Below are 23,392 nucleotides of genomic sequence, written 5' to 3' on the forward strand. Positions count from 1 at the left end.
CTCCGGGCGGTAGAGCATGTCACTCTTGATCTCAGGGTCCTGAGTTCAAGCCCCACACTGGGAGTAAAGCTTACTTAAAAAAAATGGGATAAAAAAACCAAACCCCTTGTGAATATTCCTAAAGTCCGAGGACGTGTGAGACGTGTGAGACGTATGAGGCGTAACTTCTTGATCAGCAGTACATGAAGATTAAAACCACAGTGAAGACTCAAACCAGCTGACTGGCAAGCATTGAAAGGTCCAACATCCTAAATGTTTCTGAGGGCCGCCCCCAGAGGAGAGCTGGGTGAACCCGGCCGGTGAAGGCTGGTAGAAAGCTCTCGAAGCGCTGGTGAAGCAAACAGTGGTGGCAAGCAGAGGCTCCACCACATGACCCCCGGGATCCCACACAGATGCCCATATGCGCCCTATATAATGCTGGGGGGACACTCACAGAGGGGGTGGGTTTGCTGTGAACATGAGAGGCCACCTCTGAGGGCAGGGGCGGGACAAAGGGAGGTGTGTTCCTGACCGCAACCCCTGTCCCCACTCACGTGAGGCCATCTGCAGGCCGACCAAACCATTGTCCCCTCTGACCCCGTGGGAACTGCAGGACTCCGTGAGGACAGATTCCCCTATAAATTCAGTAACCTCCTGAGGTCCAAGTCACCGTCCTCGGCGGATCCGGACATCAAGGGGAAAGAGGGTTCCTCCAAGGGGTCTTGAGGCAAGAGGAGTGCTGTGAAATAGGGGGCCAGCATGGGACGTGGCGAGAAGTCCGAGGAGAAGGAGTTCTGAGGCCAGGCCAGGTCCGGGGCTGGGACAAGGGCCTGGGCAGCCGGGACATGGTCCTGGGAGCCCAGCTCTGGGTCCCACCAGTTTTGGTGGAGGCTGTAGACACTGATGCTCCCTGGGAACATGGATCTCCCAGGAACCAGGACTGGGGCAGGATCGGGGCAGGAACAGGGGTAGGGACAGGGAACGGAGAAGGGAAGGCAAAAGGGACTGGGAAGGGGTCAGGCACAGGGATAGAATCAGAGGCAGGAGTTCCAGGGCCCTGGGGTGCAGAGCGGGCTCCCCGACCTCGCCCTATGGGCAGTCCCTGCAGCCTGGCGTGCTTGGCCCGAAGGTTCTTGAACCACACCTGGAGGGAGGGACATGGGGGACAAGGAAGAGGTGTGAAGGGGCTTGCCTCTGTCCCAGGGGTGGGGCTACTGGGAGGACAAAAGCCCCTCTCATCAAGGAAATGCAGATCAAAACCACAATGAGATCCCACCTCACGCCAGTCAGAAGGGCTCAAATTAACAAGTCAGGAAATGACAGATGCTGGCGAGGATGTGAGGAAGGGGAACCTTCCTACACTGTTGGTGGGAAGGCAAGCTGGTGCAGCCACCCCGGAAAACAGTATGGAGGTTCCTCAAAAAGTTGAAAATAGAGCTACCCTATGACTCAGCAATCGCGCTACTGGGGATCTACCCAAAGATACAAACATAGCCATCTGAAGGGGCACCTGCCCCCCCAATGTTTATAGTAGCAATGTCGACAATAGCTAAACTATGGAAAGACCCCAGATGAATGGATTCATCGACAGATGAATGGATAAAGAAGACCTGGTAGAGATCTACAATGGAATACTGTGCAGCCATCCAAAAGGAAATCTTGCCATTTGCAGTGACCTGGATGGAACTAGTCAATCAGGGAAAGAGAATTATCATATAATTTCATTCCTATGTGAAATTTAAGAAACAAAACAGAGGAGCATGGGGAAGGGAGGCAAAAAATAAAACAAGACAAAATCAGAGAAGGAGACAAGCCGAGGGTTGCTGGAGGGAGGTGGGGGTGGGGGGATGCGGTAACTGGGGGACGGGCATTAAGGAGGCACGTGATGTGATGAGCGCTGGTGTTATATAAGACTGCTGAATCACTGACTTCTACCTCGGAAACCAGTAATACCTTATATATTAATTGAATTAAATAAATATAATTAATTGAATTTAAATTAAAAAAAAAAAAAAGCTGGCCTCATACCACTGTCCTATGGCCCCAGGTCCAAATGGAGGACAGGATGTGGGGTACAGAAAGTTACAGGGGCGGGTGCAGAGGGCAGCAGGGGCAGGGCGGGGGCACCCCGCACCCCAGGGGCAGGGCTTCACCGAGGCCCAGCCCCGCAGCCTCAGTCCGGGCGGGATCACGTCGGCGGGTTTGGACAGCACAGGGGTTGAGCTGAACTTGGGGTCCGGCCCCACGTCTACACGGGAGCCCCTTGTTAGCCGCGTGGGAGCCTCTGGCCTCAGTCTGCTCAGCGGGCGCGGGGGAGGGCCCAGACCCCACCAAGTGCCACCTTCCCAGTAGATCTCCTGAACACTGGGGACCTGGGGGCGCGGGGGTCCTACCCGAATTTGCTGTTCGTCCAGGTGGAGCCTGGCGGCCAGGGCCAGACGCTCCTGGCGGCTGGGGTAGCGGTTCCTCGCGAAATGTCTCCTCAGCTCCCGCAGCTGCGCCTTGAGGTACACCGTGCGCTTCTTCCGGGGCCTCGGGAGCCTTTGGGGCGCGGGGGGCCCTGAGCAAAGGACCCAGGGTCAGACGAGCCTCGGAGAGAGCCCCCAGCCCGCCGCCGCCCCTCCCCTGCCTGGGCCGCCCCGGGAGCAGGTGGGAGGCTCGGGCCGGGGCGCGAGGCGCAGCTGCGGGTGGGCGGCGGCGCGTGGACCAGACGCCCTGCGGGCTCCGGCCCAGGCTCTCCCGCTGCCGGCCCAAGTCCCTGCGCGTGTCCGGGCCTCGGTGTCCCCGTCCTTGAAACGGGCCCGATTACAGGTCCCGTCTAGTGATTCCGGGGCCCGCAGCCATGGAAGGCGGGCAGGGTGGGCGTCGCAGGCTCAGGCGGGCTCCCACCCCCACCTGCCCCCCGGCTCCTCCCTCGAAGGGCCCGAGCCTCGCTCACACTTGTGAGGGGGCGACTGCGCCCCGGGCCCTCTGCTCAGCCCACCCCCAAGAACTTAAGTCCAGTCCCAACCCCACAGAAGTCCCCACAGCACAGTGTGGGACCCCCTGCCCGGGCGGGGGGCCTCCCCAGCCTGGCCCCGGCTCTGGCCCCTCAGGCAGGCCCAGGCGCACCTGCGGGAGGGCCTGGCGCCATCATCCTCCGCTCTCCTCGCTCCCCGGCGGCCTGTGTGCGAGGCTCTGTCCCCAGCACCCGGGGCTTAAATCCCACCGGCCAGCGGTGCCCACCCACACCCAGCCTGAGGGTCCCGGGACTCTCCCGTACTCAGCCCCCCTCGGCCCCGCCCCTGCGGGAATCGCAGGGAGTGACTGATCCTTTCCACCCTGTTGGGTGGGAGCGGGGCTGGGAGCTGGGACCTCCGAGAACACCCAGCCTGGGTCCCACCCTCGGGGGCTCTCGCCCAGGGGAACCCCACGTTGCCCATCATGTGGGATCCCCGTCGCAGGAAAGGGCCCCTGCAGCCAGCGCCCTGGGGTCATCCCATCCCTTCCCAGTCCTGGGAGCCCCAGTCACCCGCTTCCCTGTCCAGTCTCCATCCTGTCCTGCCTGCTTGGTCCAGCAGCCTCTCTCCTTGCCCCACAACACCACTCTCGCCTTCTGGTTCCTTCTCTAAATGGCCCCGAGTCCTGGACAGAGGGGAGCTCAGACACGCTGGCCCCGATGCTGGTTTGGGGTTCCTGCTGGTTTTCCTATGGGATGGAGGCCACCAGGGGTGCGGGTGGCCAGCTGCCCCTTCCTCCTAGTGAATGAGTGAAGGGGGCTGCTCCGTGTGCGGACTCGGGAGCTCGGGTGGGGACAAGCCCCTCCAATGACACAGACCCACATCTCGGCACCAGATGAGCTCCTCCCTGGCGCTGGGTCTGCTCAGTACTCGAGTCCAGGGAGAACAGAGCTTGCAAGGCTCAGGTCTGGGGGAGGCCTGTTATTTTCACCAGCGGGAGATGAGGGGTACGTAGGATGGGGGATCAGACACAAAATGAGGGAAAACAAAACGTTCTTATTTGAGGTTTGCCTGAGTGTCTCACGGGGCATTCTACCGTAAGTGGACATTCGTGCCCCTTCCTTTCTGGCAAGATTCTGCCTTAATTGGACATCTTTTTCTCCTGGGGCAGGTAGGAACTCACGGGTCACCAAGTCAATGGCTCTGCTGTCCACAGGGGGCATCTAGCAATTTCCTTGGTGTAGAAGATGTAGCTGGAGGCCACCTTCTCTCTCATTTTTTTTCCTGAAAGACTTTATTTGAGAGAGAGAGAGCGAGCAGGAGAAAGAGCGAGCACCTGCAGGCAGAAAGACAGACGGAGAAGGAGAAGCAGGATCCTTCTCTCGTTTTTTTTTTTTTTTTAAGATTTTATTTATTTGTTTGACATAGGGAGAGAGAGATCACAAGTAGGCAGAGAGGCAGGCAGAGAGAGAGGAAGGGAAGCAGGTTCCCTGCTGAGCAGAGAGCCCGATTCGGGGCTCGATCCTAGGACCCTGAGACCATGAACCGAGCCAAAGGCAGAGGCTTAACCCACTGAGCCACCCAGGCGCCCCACCCTCTCTCGTTTTTAAAAGAAAGTAAGTGTACCATTTTGTGGATGAGATTGGCCCAGACTGAGAAGAAGGGTCTCCCCGGGGTTGGCGGGTAGGACGGTGAGCGCACTCCCACCCGTGTTAAGGGTTAACTTGCTTCAAGCTTCTTGCTTGGTGACCTAAACCCCTCGGTTTGTAGCAGAACTAACTAGTCTGCTTCCTTGAGATCCTGCTGCCCGCTGGCTCTGAGGCACAAAGGACTAGGCTTTCCGGAAGGGGGGCCTTGGAAAACAGCCTCAGGTACCTCAGTAATTGGTTCCCGGTGCAGGGAAGAGTCCAGATGTAACTTGTTGGGCTGCTGGACCAGCCCGTACTGGGCGACACCTGGGAGCCTTAAAGACTGGCAGGTTATCGGGGGAATCTGGAAGCCTTGCAAGGACAAATGGTTGGGTGCCGAGCACTGGCTTTGCCTGCACACAACCCCCTCACCATATCCCACACCTTCCCCTTTAAACCCTTCAGCTCCCCCCAGGCGAAGAGGGTGGTCTTTGAGACGTGGGTCCACCATTGTCCCCAATTGCCAGCCTCCTCAATAAGGCCACCAACGTCCTTTCCCACCAACGTTTGTGTCTTGAGTATTGGCTTTCCAGCTGCAAACAGCCAAACCTGAGTTCCGAACCGGTCATCTCTCCAGTGACAGGGAGATGGGGAGTCTGACCATTTCATAGGCTGGTTTTCAAGACAGACTTGGTGATAGCTGTCAGTGTCCCTCAGCCAAGGACCGCCAGGAGGACACCAGGAGGTGAGCACATGTGGGTTTAACATCTCACACATATGGGCATCTCGGTGAGACCCACACAGGACATAGGCTTGTATTTTATTGGGGGAGAAGGGGAAGGTTCAAAGAAAAGTGATTTTTATTATTTTTTTATGATTTTGAATTGAAGTCAGGGGGATGACTGGGGGGCTCAGTCATTAACCTTCTGCCTTCGGCTCAGGTCATGATTCCAGGGTCTTGGGATGCAGTCCCAGGTTAGCAGTGGCTGGCTGGGGGTGGGGGGAGCAGAATGGGGAGTTAGTGTTTAATGGGAACAGAGCAGTGATGGTCACACAACAATGTGAAAGTACTTAACACCACAGCTCTTGTGCATTTCATTTTATTTTTTTTTTAAGATTTTATTTTTTTATTTGACAGAGATCACAAGCAGGCAGAGAGGCAGGCAGAGAGAGAGAGGAGGATGCAGGCTCCCTGCCGAGCAGAGAGCTCCATGCGGGGCTCAATCCCAGGACCCTGAGATCATGACCTGAGCCGAAGGCAGCGGCTTAACCCACTGAGCCACCCAGGCACCCGCCTCGTGCATTTTAAAACAATAAAAAGGATACATTTTGCATCCTGTAGATTTTACCACAGTTTTTAAAGAAGGTATTATTTATCTTATTTTAGGGAGCAAGAGCGAGCTGGGGGCGTGGGGGTGGGCAGAGGGCGAGGGAGAGAATCTCAGGCAGACTCTGAGCCCGCAGCCCCATGGGGGGCTCCATCCCAGGACCCTGAGATCAGGACCTGAGCCAAAACCAAGAATCGGACGCTCCACCCACTGTGCCGCTCCGCTGCCCCTATTTTACCACAATTTTTGAGGAAGGAAGCGAGGCTGTGCTCCGGGTTGGATGATGCCGGGAAACAGAGGTCAGGCTGTGACCGGGCGCCCCGTCTGGAAGGCCAGGAGCTGCCGGGTCGGGAGCCGAGGTTAGCAGGGAAAGTGTCTCCCGTGCTAGCCTGTGTGGGAAACAGCCCTCTCTTTGGCGGTTGGGACAGTGTTTGTGTTTCTGCTCTGCAGACAACCTGTTGCAGCCACTGGGAGAACCTCCCCGCCCCCCCCGCCACAGGCGGGGTCCCTGGGTGTAAGCCGGGGCTCCACCCCTGATAACAGACCACACCATCAGGATTGCCTGGAGAGCCAGCCTCTCTCCGCAGCCCCTCCTGGCGGCGGGTATTTGAAATCTGTGCACGTCAGAATCCACTCGAGGCTCGTTATAACCCAGACTATGCTTCTCCCGCTCCCCCGGTTTCTGATTCTTAGAGTATGGGGGCGGAACCCCAAATCTGCATTTCGGACAGGTTCCCAGATGATGCAGATGGAGTTGGTCTGAATCAGAGACGAATCAGGGACCCAAGGACCCTACTTTGAGAACCAGCTCTGTAGGGGTGGGCATGCCTCCCTCTTCCACCTGGGCCCCTACCCCTGGTTTTGGTCCCAGAGCTTAGCTTCTCTTAGGGGCAGCAAGAGACCAGCCAGGCAGAAAGAGGAGGATGGAGAGGCAAGCGACCGCAGAGTCTTGCCTGACCTTGGGAGAGCTCTGAGGTTATCCGAAAAGAGGAGAGGGCTAAGAGGTAAGACAGGCAGACAGGAGCAACAAAGGCAAAAACAAAAGAGAGAGAAATTCAAATGCATTTTTCTTAAATGCCAAGCACTATTCTAAGTGCTTTATAATCTCTAACTGGGGTCTCAGCTGGTTGTACCCCCAGCCTTAGTCCCTCCCTCTGTCCGTCTGTCCTGCATCCTCTCCCTTCCCAGCTGGGTGGACAGGACACCATCCTCCATTCCTCAGAACCCCCTAGTGGCTTGCCACTCCCTTCCACACATACATTCTTTGTACTTTTGTGCCCTCCAGAATCTTCCCTCGTTCCCCAGATTATCCAGCTTCCAAACTCCAGTCCAGTTTTTAAGACTGTTTCCTCCCATCCGTCCATATGTCCACTATCTTTCCATCATTCCCCCCTCTACCTATCTATATCCCCACTGGTTCTGAGAACAGAGATTTCTAGAACCAAAATTGAGAAGAAGCAAACCAGAGAGCCCAGAAAGTGCGGACATCTGGGTATGGTTGTGGGTATGATTTTGCCCACAGCTGGGAGTGATGGAGCTGACACCCCACAACCCATCCCCACCACCCCACCCCGAGGGGGGCAGAGTAAGGGTCTGTGTGACATTCCTCAGGCACTTCTGGCTGCCCATAAAGAAAGGGAAGGGAAAAACAAAAGGTTAACTTATAAAGATCACAGTCCTACAAGACAGGAGTCCCCAACAGTTTGCAAATGTCTTTGTGAAAGAAATTTACAAGAAAACCTGGAAGTTAGTTTATTGCTAGACCGTCCATAGACTCCATTTCCTGGGGCTCTAACATCACCCCACACCCTTCACAGTGATATAAAAGAACAAGGTCAAAGGAAATGCAGGTCAAATTAAATTTCCTTCTCCAGGAAACTCCCAACTGTCTCAATATTAAGGCTTTGCTAGAGGGAAAAGCAACCTTAGCTTGACAAGGGCAAGGCTTCCAGTATCTTGTAGGTCCTCTTTAGTCTAGGAAAGTTCTTTGGCAAACCTCCCTTCTTCCTTGCCTCCCCAACTCCCAGGTATATAATCCATCACCCCTCACAACCCGGGGGGAAGCCGGGGTCCTGTCCCCGTGCTTTAATAAAATAACCTTTTTGCACCAAAGATGTCTCAGGAATTCTTTCTTGGCCGTGGGCTCCAGACCTCACCCACATCCAAACACTGCATCAGGAGGACAACGGAGGAGCTGCAGAGTCTGCGAACCCAGAAAAATCCAATAAAGGCTATGTGCAAAAGAATCCTTGGGGCGCCTGGCTGGCTCAGTGGGTTAGGCCGCTGCCTTCGGCTCGGGTCATGATCTCAGGGTCCTGGGATCGAGTCCCGCATCAGGCTCCCTGCTGAGCAGAGAGCCTGCTTCCCTCTCTCTCTCTCTCTCTGCCTGCAAAAGATTACTCTCTTTCCCGCTCCATCTGCACAACTCCCCACACCCCCACACCAGCTCATGCTCTCTCTCTCCAGTAAGTAAATAAACCTTAAAAAAAAAAAAAGAATCCTATAGAAAACATTATGTTTAATGTTTAATGTTTAATTAACAGGACTTAGGGGCTGGGAGATCTTTCCTGGCACTCCCTGCAAATTCCCCACAGCCCAGTTAGGATCACTGTGACTGTATAATAATGTAAGAGGGAAGCCTGGCTGGCTAAGTCAGTAAGCGTCTGCCTTTGGCTCAGGTCATGATCCCAGGGTCCTGGGATCAAGCCCTGCATCGGGCTCCCTGCTCAGTGGGAAGTTTGCTTCTCCCTCTCCCACTCCCCCTGCTTGTGTTCCCTCTCTTGCTGTGTCTCTTTATGTCAAATAAATAAATAAAATCTTTAAAAAAAAAAAAGAATGAACATGAGAGAGGGCATTATGAAAAATCCTACATTAAGATATCAAAGATCATAGGACGCCTGGGTGGCTCAGTGGGTTAAACCTCTGCCTTCGGCTCAGGTCATGATCCCAGAGTCCTAGGATCGAGCCCCGCATCGAGCTCTTTGCTCAGCGGGGAGCCTGCTTCCCCTCCCCCTCCTCTCTGCCTGCCTCTCTGCCTACTTGTGATCTCTGTCTGTCAAATAAATAAATAAAACCTTAAAAAAAAAGATGTCAATGATCATAAAAGGATATTGTGAACAATTGTATGTCTAGAAATTTGAAAATTTAGATGACAAACTCCGAGCTAAACACAACTTACCCAAGCAAGCACATATACAAATTAAAAGTCCAAATAGTCCTATTAAAGAAGAATAATCCAGGGGTGCCTGGCTGGCTCAGGTGGTGGAGAGTGTGACTCTTAATCTCGGGGTCATGAGTTCAAGTCCCCGGTTGGGGGTAGAGATTACTGAAAAATAAATAAGTAAATAAAACACAAGTACATTATTTTTTTTAAAAGAGGAGTAATCCATAATTAACGTTTTTCATACAAATAACACGCCTTGACCATTTGGTTTTGCCCAGGCATTTCACAGAACAATTGAGAAGGAAATTACATCAGTCTTACGTAAGCTTCCAGAGAACTGAAAGAGAGGAAACATTTTCCATTTTGTTTTATGAGGCCTTGATATCCAAAACCCGGCAAGAATGCTGAGATAAAGGAAAATTATAGATCGTGGAATCAAAGCTAGACAAAATCAGAAGGAATCCCGCTCATATAAAGGATAATTACATCCTGACCAAGTTGAGTTTATTCCAGGAACGCAAGACAGATTTAATACTTAAATACCAAGGGAGGTAATTTGTCACGTTGATATAATAAAGAGAAGATCATATCATCCCAATATAGGTAAGAAGAACCATTGATAAAACTCAAAATCCAATTTTTAATGAAAAATAACAAACTTTTATTTTTTGTTTTTTAAAGATTTATTAATCAATCCCCATCCCCCATCCGTGTGGGTACCTTCCGTGAATCCATGGGAGTCTCAGAAGAATTTGGAAGAAAGAAGCATCATTCCCAGAAGTGTGGTCCAGAAAGATAAGAACAAAAGGAACCAATTTTCTAAAAAGAGACTGGATCTTCTTTTCTTTTCTTTTTTCCAAGATTTTATTTATTTGACAGAGACACAGCGAGAGAGGGAACACAAGCAGGGGGAGTGGGAGAGGGGGAAGCAGGCTTCCCGCTGAGCAGGGAGCCCGATGTGGGGCTCGATCCCAGGACCCCGGAATCATGACCTGAGCTGAAAACAGATGCTTAACGACTGAGCCACCCTCTCATGCTCATTCTTGACAGTAGTAATTTCTTCTTCTCTTTGTTAGTGTTTTTGGGAGCTACTGATTTCCACAGCCTTTAACAAAACAGCTCGTGTCTTTTATTTTTCTTCGATTTTACATTTTTTTTTAATTTTTTTTTATTTTTTTCAGCATAACAGTATTCATTATTTTTTCACCACACGATTTTACATTTTTTATTTTATTAATTTCTGCTCTCATCTTTATTATTTCTTCTCTCATTTCTGACTTCTTGAAATGACATTAAAGATGGTTGATTTTAGGCTTTCTCCTCATCTGGATCTGCTATACCGTTTAATGCTACGGCCAAACCACATGGAAATTAGGAGATGGTGAGCAAATGTTTGACCACAAATCTGACAACGTAGAGAAAAGTGGACAAATTCCTTGAGAAATGCAACTTTCTGAAACTGACCCAAGAAGAGATCTTAAAATACGAACAATGATGTATCTGTTAAGTAAATTAAGCACATAATTGCCTCCTACAAAAAAACCCCAGGCCCATATGCCTCACTGGAGAAGTCTACCTCCTATTAGGGAAGAAAGCCTACCTTGCACGAAAGTCCCCTCCTGGCATCTGTCTTGGCTTTTTCCCCTACCTAATCCCTTCCTCTACTGTTTTTCGGGGCTCCCTCGCAGAGCACACTTTCCTCTCCAGTTTCCACCCCCTCTTGCTGCCCCTCATCTCCTCCCTACTCTGAAGGGCTGAAACCAGGATCCCCGAGGTCACAATGCAACAGCCACACCATCTCCCCACCACCCAGCCTCTGTTCAGTCTTCACACTGAGAAGCACCCAGAAGGCTGGGGCTGGACCCCGTTTGCCTTCGGAAGGTTCCTCACCCCCTCCTGGCCCATGAAGTAGGGGAGGTGGGGGATGGCTCCACCATGTGAGGCTGTAATAAAGATAGGGGGAGGGGTAAGAGAAATTCAAGGAAAGTGCCTAACTGTCCCCAGCACGTCATAAGCACCCCATGAAGAGTTTGTGATTTTACTATTACTGCCTGTCCTAGGCATGATTTGCTGCGGAGGAGGGCATCACTTAGTTAAAACTCACTTGTCAGGGGTGTCTGAGTGGCTCAATTGGTTAAGCATCTGCCTTTGGCTCAGATCATGATCTCAGGGTCCTGGGATTGAGTCCCGGGCTGGGCTCCCCGCTCAGTGGGGATTCTGCCTCTCCCTCTGTTCCTCATCACCCCCCGCCCCCGCTGCCACTAAGTGCTCTCTCTCTCTCTCTCTCTCTCAAATAAATAAATAAATAAAATATTTTTAAAAAATAAATAAATAAAATTCATCTGTCTCCCCAGAGCCCCTCCGAGGAGGAGGAGGGTCATGTGTCCGAACCTAATCCCTGCTAATTCCCAGCCATTCTGCTGAGGCCATTCTTCCAATCATAAGAAGATTGGAGCATTTGCTAAATTAGTCCTGTTCAGGGACAGAGGAGACAAGCAGGGAGGGGCTCAGAGAGCAGGAGGGGTGGAGTGGGGCGAGGACCCAGACATATGGGGGTGGGGGAGAGACATACGCACACCTGAGCTTGAGACTTGGGAGGAAGGAAGAATGAGGGAGGACCAAAGTCGGAGGGGAGGGGAGAAATGCCAGCAGGGTCTAGAGGCCCCAGCAAGAAGAGTATAAAACCCAAGCACCTCTTCCTAGCGGTGGGATCTTGGGCAGGTCCCCTGACCTCCCACAGCCTCGGTTTTCTCATCTGTGAAATGGGGAGCGTAAGAGCGCATAAGATCTGATACACATCGCATCTCTCTGCTGGATTGTTCTGAGATTCAGCGGTCTTTGGACTGGCTTTCTCCAGTGTCTGGCAAACAGTACATGCTCGGTGGGTTTTTCTTTTTTCCTTCCAGTGTATTGAGGTATAATTTATATCCTGCAAAATCTACCCATTGTAACGGTACAGTCTGAGGAGTCTGAACCATCCTATATGGCCATGGAGCCACCACTGTAATAGAGGTCTAGAACACATCCGGGGTGCCTGGCTGGCTCGGTTGGAAAAGCATGTGATCCTTGATCTCGGGGTTAGGAGTTCGAGCCCCATGTTGGGTGTAAAGATTACTAAGAAAATATAAATAAGCTCTTCCTTATTGTGGCCAAGTAAGAGTCCATCAGATGGGGCGCCTGGGTGGCTCAGTCGATTAAGCATCTACCTTTGGCTCAGGTCATGATCTCAGGGTCCTGGGATCGAGCCCCGCATCAGGCTCCCTGCGCCTGCTTCTCCCTCTCCCACTCCCCTTGCTTGTGTTCCCTCTCTCGTTGTGTGTCTCTGTCAAATAAATAAATAAAATCTTTAAAAAGAAAAAAAGTCCACTGGATGGCCTGACCACATTTTGTGTATCCATTTGTTTCTGTCCTTTGCTTATTGCAAATCATGCTACAATGAACAGGAACCCTTGGGTTTTTTTGCTTGAACACCTGTTGTCAATTCTTTGGGGTATATACTTCGAGGTGGAATTAATGGGTTGCTACGCAGTTCCAGAACTTTTTGGTCACCTGAATAGAAACCCAAACCCATTAAGCAGTCACTCCCCATTCCGTCCCTCCCTGCCAGCTCCTGGCACCCAACCACCCTGCTTTTCCCTCCCTGTGGATTTGCCTCTTCCAGACTGTTCATATGAGTGGAATCCTACAATACGCGGCCTTTAGTGCCTGCTTTCCTCTGTGAATGCCCTGAACTGCACAATTCAAGGTGATAATAATGGGGGCACCTGGCTGCCTCAGTAGGTAGAGCGTGCAAATTTTGATCTTGAGGTGGTCAGTTCGAGCCCCGAATTGGGTGTAGAGAATACTTAAAATATAGAATCTTATTTAAAAAAAAAAAAAGATGATTGTAATGGTCAGTTTTATGTGCTGTGTGTTTTACGACAAAATAAACTTTTATTGGGCTCTTACCACAGACCAGAGGTTCAAGACCGGGTACTTAAGAAAATGATCTCATGGGGCGCCTGGGTGGCTCAGTGGGTTAAGCCTCTGCCTTTGGCTCAGGTCATGATCTCAGGGTCCTGGGATCGAGCCCCGCATCAGGCTCTCTGCTTCCCTTCCTCTCTCTCTCTGCCTGCCTCTCTGCCTACTTGTGATCTCTGTTTGTCAAATAAATAAATAAAATCTTAAAAAGAAAAGAAAAGAAAATGATCTCATTTCATTCCCTTGAGGTAGGTTTTCTCAGTGTGTTACAGGAGGGGAAGCTGAAGCTGGGAGAGATGAATCACCTGGGATCCTGGGACCAGAAGGGGCCAACCCAGGCTCCGATAGCAAGTTTGTCTGACCTCACCAACGCTCTGTCCCCCTCTGCACACCCCACAACACACGCACATACAGATCTTAAACTGGGGCTCCTCTAGGACTGAGAGGGACAGAAGCAGACAATGATGAGTTAACATTTGGAGAAACAGGAAAAGGGGCAAAGAAAAGAGAAAACAGAAGAAGAAAAAGGTACAAATCCAGCAAAGAGGAATGGGGACCTGGGAGTCTGAGGGACAGTCAGAAGGAAAACAAAGAGAGAAGCAGAGGTGAGAGGGACATGGCAGGGACCCGAGGCTGGCAGACAGGGAGGGCCTGTGTCCTCACATGGGCCACTGAGGCAGGACGTGTGGCCACCCCCTCCCCCCCTCCTTGCAGAGGGAAACTCAGGGACCCAGCAATGTCACAGCAGATGGAAGCTGGCATCTGGAGCCCATGTCCCTGATTAATTGGCTTTAGGGAGATACCAAGGAAAAGACAGTGACCAGACAGAGAAAGCACATGGACAGACCCATCTCCCCAGAAACGGGGGATGGGGGCAGAAGGAGAGGGATGGAGTGACCCCTTTTTCTACCTCCCCTGGTCTGCCCCTCCTCGGAAATTTTAAAAAATAAAAATCACCCAGACTTTAAGTGGGATTCAGCATTTTAATCATTGTCACTCTGTGGGTGGCCTGGAGGGAAGGAGACTGGAGTCCCAATGAGTGAGAAAGGGGACCCAGAATGAGGGGTGCTCTCGGCCGCTTCCTTTTCCCCCTTGTCACTCATCGGCTTTAGGAAGTGGAACCTCTGCCATCCCCAGAGTTCAGGAAGCTGGACTCGGGAAAGGAAACTGGACTCTCCTAACAGATTCACCCCTACAAATTCTGCCTGGACCGCCCATCCCCCACCCAGCTGGCGTCATCCTTGTCTGTTTGTCCTTTGTGCCCCACACTGGACTCTGAGTCACTCCCAGGTCTAATGTCCCAGAAGCCTGCATGACTCAGGCCCATGAAGGATGGTCCCGGGGTGTGCTGAGGAACCTATCCTTGTGGGTTCTAGTGATCTCAACATGTCCGTCAGGGGGCTCGGGGGTCTGGGCCATGTGGACCTCCCCCGGCCTGGACCTAGAAAACCCATCTGAGGCCTCGTGACCTTCCTTCTTGCACCGAGGGCCCAAAGCCAGCTCCTACCAGCCCATGAAGGCAGACGGCAGGCTCTGCGTCCCTGACCTCAGATCAGACCCTAGAAATCAGCCACAATGGGAGAATTGACACCACAGAAATGGGCAAAGGCTACAAATCAGAGCTCTTCCTTCTCTTTGGGGCGGGTGGGGGTGGCTCGTGGTCACCATGTACCCGAACACCACCTTTCCACCCTACCTCCAGCTGCCTTGTGAAGCCCCCCAGGGAAAGACCCATGGCTGCTGTCTCCCCCAAGGCCGAAAATAAAAGAAAAATTCAGACTGAGGAAGCAAAGGCAAACCACCACACTTCCAAGAGCGTCAACATGCTTGACTCCTTAAAATTCTCTTGGTGCTTGTCTGTGTCGCTGAGGATCAAGTCCTCATGGGAAGAAAGATTCCCCCCACCGCAGGGGCACTCCCTTGGGCCGGGCTCTCTGGTCCGGGAACAGCAATGGGAACAGGAAACGGAATCTAAAAGAGAGACTGTGTATTTGAAATGCAGGCTTCCTCCAAATCCACGTCTCTCCCCACCATGCCCATCTCTTGCCCATTTACAGTTGGGAGGCTGGCCACCTCCTCTTCCTTTTTGAAATACCCACAGCTAGAGTTGGGGTCCACAGTCGGCCCCAGTCCTAACCACCACGGTTCCTCCAAAGCTCGGATGAAATTCACCTTTAGAAAATCCTCCAACCCAAGGAGGGGAAAAGGCAGCTTGCCTTCCGTTCGTGCACCAAATACGCCCATTCTCACCGTCCGGAAGAATGTATGAGTGATAAAATGTCTTTAAGAAGAAACTAAGAGAAGAGAAGAAGATGAAAAAGAAGAAAAATATATATATATATGTATATGTATCATATCAAAGAGCCCCCTAACCTATCATACAAAATCTGACCTGGGAAATCTGTAACATGCCAAGTGGATTGTTTTAATTGAACTGGACAGTTGGCCTAAGCTTCCACGATGGGGCTGCTTAAAAGACTGTCTTTGGATTTTCTAGAAGGATCTCTAGACAAACGCTAAGCAAGTGTCCCAAACGGAAGGAACCTATCGGCACCTCGAGGCCGACCTCACCAGGAACCCTCACGTCAACCGCCAAGAGTGGTTTAATTCCGTCCCGGGGCCCCCTCTCGGCGCCCGTGTCTGGAGTCTGGGGCTCGTGCTTTAAAACGGCAGCTGGGTTGAGGATTACTAAGACCTACTGAACCGCCCCCTAGAGAGTGAGGGGACCCTCCTTGGGGCAGGGAGAGGCAGGGACGCAGGTGGGCTGCTCGCCTGTGAGCCCAGAGGGGCCACTGCCTTTGGAGGGAGGCCCGACCCCGCAGACGCCGGAGAGGGTTTTCTACAAGATCTGAAACTTCCAGGCACTCTGGTCCTTGTAGTCCAAAGAATCCATAGGGTTGTAGGTGAACTTCCAGGTGCCTGTGGGGTCCTTGAACTCCAAGCTGTCCACAGGGCTGTAGGTGCCATAGCTCTGGCCAGACAGGGAGGTGGGGGACTGAGCAAGGGAGGGCCCCACAGAGGGGCCAGAAAGGGGGCTGAGAGCCGGGCCCCCCAACTGGGGCACCATAGGTGAAAGGTAGGGATCCAGGCCGCTGAAATAGGAGCTCGGAGACCCGTAGGCTGAGGGGGAAGAGCAGAACGCAGAGGCCGGGGCGTAGGTCATGGCATAGGGTGCGGAGGTCAGAGGCGGCCCCGAGGCCACCAGGCCCGCCCGCTGGGCGTCGGGCAGTGGGGACTCTGAGGCCGGGCTCCAGATGGACACCGTGGCCACGGCCGTGGTGGGGGAGCCCGAGGGGCCGGGGAGAGGGGGGCTGTAGGAGTCCGAGATGCCCAGGGGGTCTGGACAGACGTCCGAGGAAGATCTCGGTGACATTCCTGCCTTCCTCTTGGCAGGCCGGGCCTTGGTCTGTGCGCCCGGGGGCTGCGGCTGCTGCTTCTGCTGCTGGCGCTGCTGGCGGCATTTCGCTCTGCGGTTCTTGAACCAAACCTGGGGGTGGGCAAGGGGAAATGGGGTGGGTGAGTGGGGAGGGAGGCCGGAGAGCCCCCACGGTGCCCTGAATGATGGCGTTTATGGGGGAGGCACGCCCCAATCACACCTCCTCACCTTGCCGTCGGTTATGGGGCACCCCGTCTGTCCATCCGACCTACCGTTCGTATCTGCAATTATCCATACACGTGCAGTCATAGGCACACACATATCATCACACATGCACGTGTGCAGCTAATCATGCACACACACACGCAATCACACGTACACACGTATGTACACTTATCCATCCTTCCGCACAATCAATCACCACGCACGAACTACGACTTTGGGGACGGACCTTCTTGTCAAGGGCAACAGGTTATATACATCGACAGTAAGTACGCTGCATAGTATTTTAGAAGGTGATCAATACTTGGGAAGACCCAGCGGAGCGGGAGGAGGGAGCAGCAGGGTAGGGCCCTCGGGGACATTGCGCCTTTAAGTGCGAGGGTACGTCTAGGTCTCATTGATGGACACGGTGACCTGATTGGTTAATAAACAAAGACTTGAGCAAAGGGATGGAATAAGCTCCTCCAGGTAGAAGGAACCGCGAGTGCAAAGGGCCTGGGGCCAGTGTGTGCTTAGCAGGTGTGTTAGAGGAAGAACCGGCAGTTGTGGCTGGCAAAGAGGGTGGAGGGAGCGGTGAGGGGCAGTAACGGGGCAAGGGGTCATATTCGGGCCATGCATGACTTTGGGTGTTACTCTAGGACTACTCCCCCTCCCTTCACTCTGGGTACCAGGAAGGGCTGGAAGGCGCCCAAGGCTCAGACCATCCCACCTGAACCCGGGACTCGGGCAGGTTGATCTTCAGAGCCACTTCCTCGCGAGCATACACATCCGGGTACTGAGTCTTGGCGAACAGGGCCTCCAGCTCCTCCAGCTGGCTCCGGGTGAAGGTGGTCCGCTCCCGCCGCTGCTTTCTCGGGGCACCTGAAGCAGGGACAGGACAATAGGACCATCGTGGGACCTGGACCTGCCAGTCTCTTTGTCTGCCGGCAGGAGGTCCTGAGGTCTTGTGGAATACCGAGAAGCCCTCTCTGGGCATTCATCTGCGCACCTACTTCCTGACCTTGTAGACCTCACTCTGTCCCCCTGCGAAATGGGACCCTTCTTTGCCCGTCATCTTGGAGCTCATGCCTCCCCCAAGAACTGGCATTAGCCCTGTAAGGAGGTGTATGAGTTCGGTTTTTATACCCTTTCTAAAATTTCTTATGCACGAAGTCATGTCCAATTAAAACACACAATCGAGAATATTCAGCTCCTTCTAGTGTAGAAGAGTGACAGGTCCACCTAGAGGGAACCCTTCCTAAATTGTTATGAATGCCCCTACACTTTCCTGCACCCCTAAAGGACGTGGAGAAGTGTTTGGCAAATTGCAAATGATTACATACAGTCAGTATGTGACTCCAATATTACCCTGGCAAATTCCCAGCTTCTTCCTGAGGATAAGGGACCCCAGGGGCCACCGACAGCTGGAGGGAGGTGGCATCGGGAGAAGGATGGTACTCACTTGGATAGGACACAGCTTGGTGCATCAGATCCACGCTGGGACCACTCAAGGCCAAGGCGTTGACCGAGTAGTGGGGCCCCGGGTTCATATACGCCATCATGATCTTTGGGGACACCGCGGCCCAGGTCCAGGGCCCTGCAAGAGAGGAGGAGGTGCTCAGGCACTTCCCAGGTACCACGTGGTGCCCGACAGTTTCAGGTCCAAGTCCTGCTTCAGACTCTTCTTAGGTGTGTCCCCGTGAGCACGTAATCTCTCTGTGCCTCAGTTTCCCCGCCTATTGCCCTCCACTTAAGATGGGCAAAGCTTCCCCAAAACCCCGTCCGCATCACCAGCTGAAACTGGAATGCCCATCCTAGGCCCCAGAAAAGATGTCCAGCCCCGCGGAGAATCACGGACAGCAGGACAACCCCTTGCTTGGGACCGGGAAGTTTCTAGAGATGTGGGCATTTCCCCCATAAACACCGGAAGCGTCCCGCACAAACTGGGATGGCAGAACAGCATGCAGACAAGTGAAAGGCGATCTTCCACGACCACGTGTGACCCATCAGGTGGGCAAAGGAAAAAAGGAGGTCCTTTAGCCCCAGTGCCAGCCTGGGTGCAGAGAAGCAGGCGCTCCCGTGCCCGGTCAGGAGCAGCGTCGGAATATACTGGAAGCATTGATCAAAGTGAAATACCATCTTTCCTCTCCCCGCCATATACCCCTCCCCCGGGCTGTTTGCCTTCAGGGTAACTCCGTCCCCTCCAGGGAAAATGGGAATGCAAACAGCATGTCCATCCTTAGGCGGCTGGGAGGGGAAATGCACGACGCGTTACCAGCTCCTTAAACGAGCCCCTGACACCGCGGTCAGTGCCGCGCAGCGAACAGCAGGGGGCGCCCCTCCCCACTTGCAAGCGGATGTTTGCACAGACTCCAAGCGGGCACTGCCAGTGCCCACGTGTCCAGTCGCCCAAATGTGGAAGCAGCCCCTATGCCCACCAAAGGGGAGGTGGAAGTAAATGTTGCAAGTAGATGATGGCACATGTATTCAAGGGAATTCCATGACGTCACTAAAAAGTGTAAGGCTGCAGCGAACTGATTCTTAAAGTTCTCTAGCAAATAGTTACGAGAAATGATCCCAAATTTGGCAATAAGAGGGGACACAGTGTCATTTCTAGATCATCCTGGGAGCCTGTTTCACAGAACCCCTCCCTGCCCCAGGGTTAGTTCATCTTCTAAGGGACCAGATCTCTGTTCAGGTTGCTATTTGCTATGGATCAGCGTGGGGAATCTGATAAAGTAAACGGTAACTTGCAAGAAGTTTGGTTGCAAAGGATTTGTCTCCGGCAGAAGGGATGACCTTAGGGTTACAGAGGATTCGCTCCCCTGCTGTCCAGTTTCCTTTCTGTTTTCCACACGTTCCCTGAAGAACGGTATTAGCCTGTATTCCTTGACTTCTCCCTTGGAAACGGCTGGTCTCCTCATTTAATAACTTAAATAAATCTTTAATCAGGTTTTTCAATTTTGTTAAAATTAGAAGCACCTGGGGTGCTCAGTCAGTTAAGTGTCTGCTTCGGCTCAGGTCATGATCCCAGGGTCCTGGGATCCAGCCCAGCATTGGGCTCCTTGCTCGGCGGGGAGTCTGCTTCTCCCTCTGCCTGCCACCCCTCCTGCTTGTGCTCTCTCTCTAATAAATAAATAAAATCTTTAAAAAATGTTTTATTAAAATTACACTTTGACAAAAGGAGTGTGTGTGTGTGTTACATATCCTTTATTACCGAAATAGATATTTAATTTAGGGGCGCCTGGATGGCTCAGTGGGTTAAAGCCTCTGCCTTCGGCTCAGGTCATGATCCCAGGGTCCTGGGATCGAGCCCCACATCAGGCTCTCTGCTCGGCTTCCCCTTCTCGCTCTGCCTGCCTCTCTGCCTACTTGTGATCTGTCAAATAAATAAATAAAATCTTTAAAAAAGATATTTAATTTAATATATATTAGATGATATATATATATATGCGACATATATATTGTCAAAGGAAAAGATACGGTGCTGAGCAGTGCGGATAGCATGCTACCATCCGTGACTTTTAAAACAAGGCAGCAATTATATATAGTATATTGTATATATACTATATATACTATATATATATATATGCTATATATATATATATATATATATATATATAATATATATATATATATACACAAGCATATGTATGCACAGAAAATTGCCAGGAAGAACACAGGATACCGCTAGAAGTGAGGGTCTCTGGAGAAATGTGCTATATCCAAGCCTCGTTTCTTCAATTTGGATTGCCTTGTAACCATACAGACATATAAGCTTTCCAAGAACAAAAGCAACAGTAAAGTCTAAACAAAACAAAAAACCCTAAGACCCTTTCTGGGGTTCCCTATGACCCCCACTAAGATAGCCTCGAGGAGGCTCCCAGTCTCTCTGGGTGCGCGCATAAGCCTTCCCCCGGGCCACGAATGCCTCTTGTCCGGTCCCTGTCACAGCTAACCCCGTCTCTTCCTGCAGGCTCCAACTCCACATCCCACATGTTAACCTGGATTTCTCTTGCTCCCTCTTTCTGTCTCTCTCTCTCTCACACACACACACACACACCCTAATGTTTCAGAAATAAGTAAAAGTAAAAAACAGAAGACCTTTGCCTTAGCTCCTTCCCCCTTTCTGCTCCCACGAGCGTGTCCTTCTCACCCCCCACTTGGGGGGGTGGTTCTCTATTAATCATAAACTGGGGTCCTACTGCCCCTCCAGGAAATAGTTTTAAGATTCCATCTTGCCGTAGGAAGCGGGGAGGTAGCAACAAATGAGGCGCGCGGCATCTCTGGTCTCATGGGATTGAACTCCCGGGAAAACGAAATGGGGTAATGGCGTAATGATGGGGTTTGGGGCGAGGGGAAGACAGCTCATCTAGACGGATGGTCCGGGAAGACCTCTCTGTGGGGAGAGGACCCTGGGGGCTGAAAAGTGACGGGCTCCTGGTCCCATGGGGAGACGGTTCCAGGCAGAGGGAACAGCAGGCGGCTGCAAAGCCTGGAGTCTGGGCTCATTTTGTCTCGTTGGAGGAGGAAACCAAGGTGCCCAGTGTGACTGGAGCACAGCGAACCAGATGACATGGGGTCTGGCTGGGAAGGTCACGGGGAAGCTCAGTGCTGGTCGTTACAATAAAAGCAAGAAGCCGCTTTAAATCCCAAGAGCTGGTGGGCATTCTAGGAAGCCCCCAGTAATCCCCCCCCACCCCACGCCGGGATTCAGCCCCTTGTGTTGTCCCCTCCTACGGAGCATGGCTGCCGTGGGCTCCCCGTTCGGCACTGCAGAAATGACAGAGGGACCTCCGAGGCTGGTGCTGCTCTGGGGATAGCCCGCCGGAGTCCTGCGGACACGCCAAGACCAAGAACTGAGCCCCCGGGGGAAAGTCAGTTCCAAAGCATCAGGCAAGCTGGCCAAGGACGCAGCCCTGGCCAGCATCAGACTACATACAGCAGCACAAAGAGACCTGGGCCAACATTATCCAGTGCGGCCGCCCCGGGATCCCTGTCCCTCAGACACTGTATGGGACCAGAGCTGTTTGTTGCGCTAAGCGGCTAAGTTTTAGTGTAACTCGGCACACGGCTAGAGCCAACTCACACACCAGCCTTCTCTATGCTGGACACCCTTCTACACCCTTCTGTCCTCAGCAGAGCCTGGGGAGGCTGACGCGGCATTCCTGTTAAGCTCCCATTTCACAGACAGGAACATCTTCAGCCTCAGGCCCGGTCACTTGCCTAAGGTCACACACAGATTGTCAGTGGGGACCCGGGATTCCAACCCTGGGTTGGAGGCTCCGGAAGGCTGTTCTCCCAGCACCGAGCGTGGGTTCCCTCTGTCCTCTCCCTCTTCCCCTGGAATGGGAATGTTTCATTGGAGCTTCTGGAGGGCACGGAAACAGGGAGACGGGCAGCACTGCCCTGCTAGGGTCTAAGGGCATGGCCCGGAACGAGAACATCCAAGTTCATCATCTTCCCTCCCCATCGACTGTGCGAGGGGCTAATCAGGCTACATGGTGGGCTTCCCAGGAAAGCCCGGCCGTCTCGCGCTGGGCTGAGCCACCTACAGACAGGAACTCCAAGCCTGGGGCAGGGAACGTGCTCCCCCAAGACCAGGCAGGTGGTCATGACAGTGAGCTCCAGGACTGAGCATCTGCTGGCTCATCAGACAACCCACGAGTGCTTTGTGGACAAGATGTCCTCAAAGAATAATAAACAAAAATATCGTCGGACAACCACTGAAATTTTTCTCTGGCAACAAGATGAGACAGATAGCAAGCGACGTCATGTCCTCGGGACTTCCCCACTCCGCTCCATACAGGCTTTGGATGACCCATCCCGGGAAGCCCAGACGGCAGCGGTGACGATGTCTACCTTTTGTTGAGAATTTCCAATCAGCCTGACAACAACCCCATCATCACCCGGCCAGGCGACGTTCAAGGCAATGATACGTCCTTGTCCCAAAGGTGGGCTGAGGGACACCACTCTCCCTGCCCTGGGGACCAAGGTACAGGACCCGAGGCTGGCATTCCCGGGGTTCACAGGCTCGCACCTGAGCAGGTGCTCTGACAGGTGAGGCCTGAAGGCTCACGCCCAACCTTGTGGGTCGCCAAGAAGATGATCCCATTCTACAGGTGGGGAAACCGAGCCTGAGGGGTGCAGAGGACGGTACCCACCCCCAGTCAGGCAGCTGACAACCATGGGGACCTCCAGTCACCATCCCCCGACTTCTCAGAGACGCCCTGAGGGCCTCGGGAACAAGATCTCAGGGAACAATCATCCCAATAAAACTCCCTCCGATGTAGGTCCTACTATGATCCTCGCTTCGCAGAGGCAGAAACCGAGTCTCAGAGAGTAGCGTCCCCTGCTCTCGACCCCCAGATCTGCTCCCAAGCCCCCCAAAGCAGGATGAAGTCAGCTGTCTCTCTTGGGCTCATTGCAAGCCAGGCCTGTGACGGGCTCCCCATGGCTCTTCATGGCAACTTGTCATTGTCACCACTTAGCAGACAAGGAAACTGAGGCCCAGGGAGGTCATGTGAATGACCCAAGGACACACAGTGAGTAAAAGGCAGGCTTTAAGCCCAGACCCAGGGGACCCCACATCAGCTATAACAAGACTCCCCCAGCTCAGCCGCATTCAAGGTCCTCCTTTGCCTTGTCGGAGCTGCCCCCCTGATGCAGACGCCCTCGTGTGCTCCTGCTGTGCTCACAGGCGCCCTGTACCTCCAAACACCAGGATGGGACCTCTATTCCCTAGAGAAAACTGCAGCAAACATCGCACACCCCCTCCTCTCGGCCCCTATGCCTGGGCGCTGAGATGTAGACACTCA

General features: G+C 52.9%; 1 protein-coding gene across 1 annotated transcript; it reads right to left on the reverse strand.

Moving 5' to 3' along the window:
* Positions 1 to 15,836: 15,836 nt before the first annotated feature.
* Positions 15,837 to 18,136, reverse strand: LOC125089779 (cone-rod homeobox protein). The gene is made up of 3 exons (XM_047712218.1): positions 18,037 to 18,136; positions 17,305 to 17,456; positions 15,837 to 16,484 (listed from the first exon to the last, which is right to left on the reverse strand). The coding sequence occupies exons 1-3, from the start codon at positions 18,134 to 18,136 to the stop codon at positions 15,837 to 15,839; spliced, it is 900 nt and encodes a 299-aa protein (XP_047568174.1).
* Between the last annotated feature and the right edge of the window lie 5,256 nt (positions 18,137 to 23,392).

Source organism: Lutra lutra, chromosome 17 (assembly GCF_902655055.1).
Source record: "Lutra lutra chromosome 17, mLutLut1.2, whole genome shotgun sequence".
NCBI lineage: Eukaryota > Metazoa > Chordata > Mammalia > Carnivora > Mustelidae > Lutra > Lutra lutra.

Bases quoted from the DNA above. Each gene is read 5' to 3' on its own strand.
- LOC125089779 (XM_047712218.1), bottom strand. From the start codon at position 18,136: ATGATGGCGTATATGAACCCGGGGCCCCACTACTCGGTCAACGCCTTG. The intron at 17,457-18,036 runs GTGAGTACCATC...TCCCTGCTTCAG, and splicing joins CCAAGCTGTGTCCTATCCAA to GTGCCCCGAGAAAGCAGCGG. The intron at 16,485-17,304 runs GTGGGATGGTCT...GCCCACCCCCAG, and splicing joins TGCCCGAGTCCCGGGTTCAG to GTTTGGTTCAAGAACCGCAG.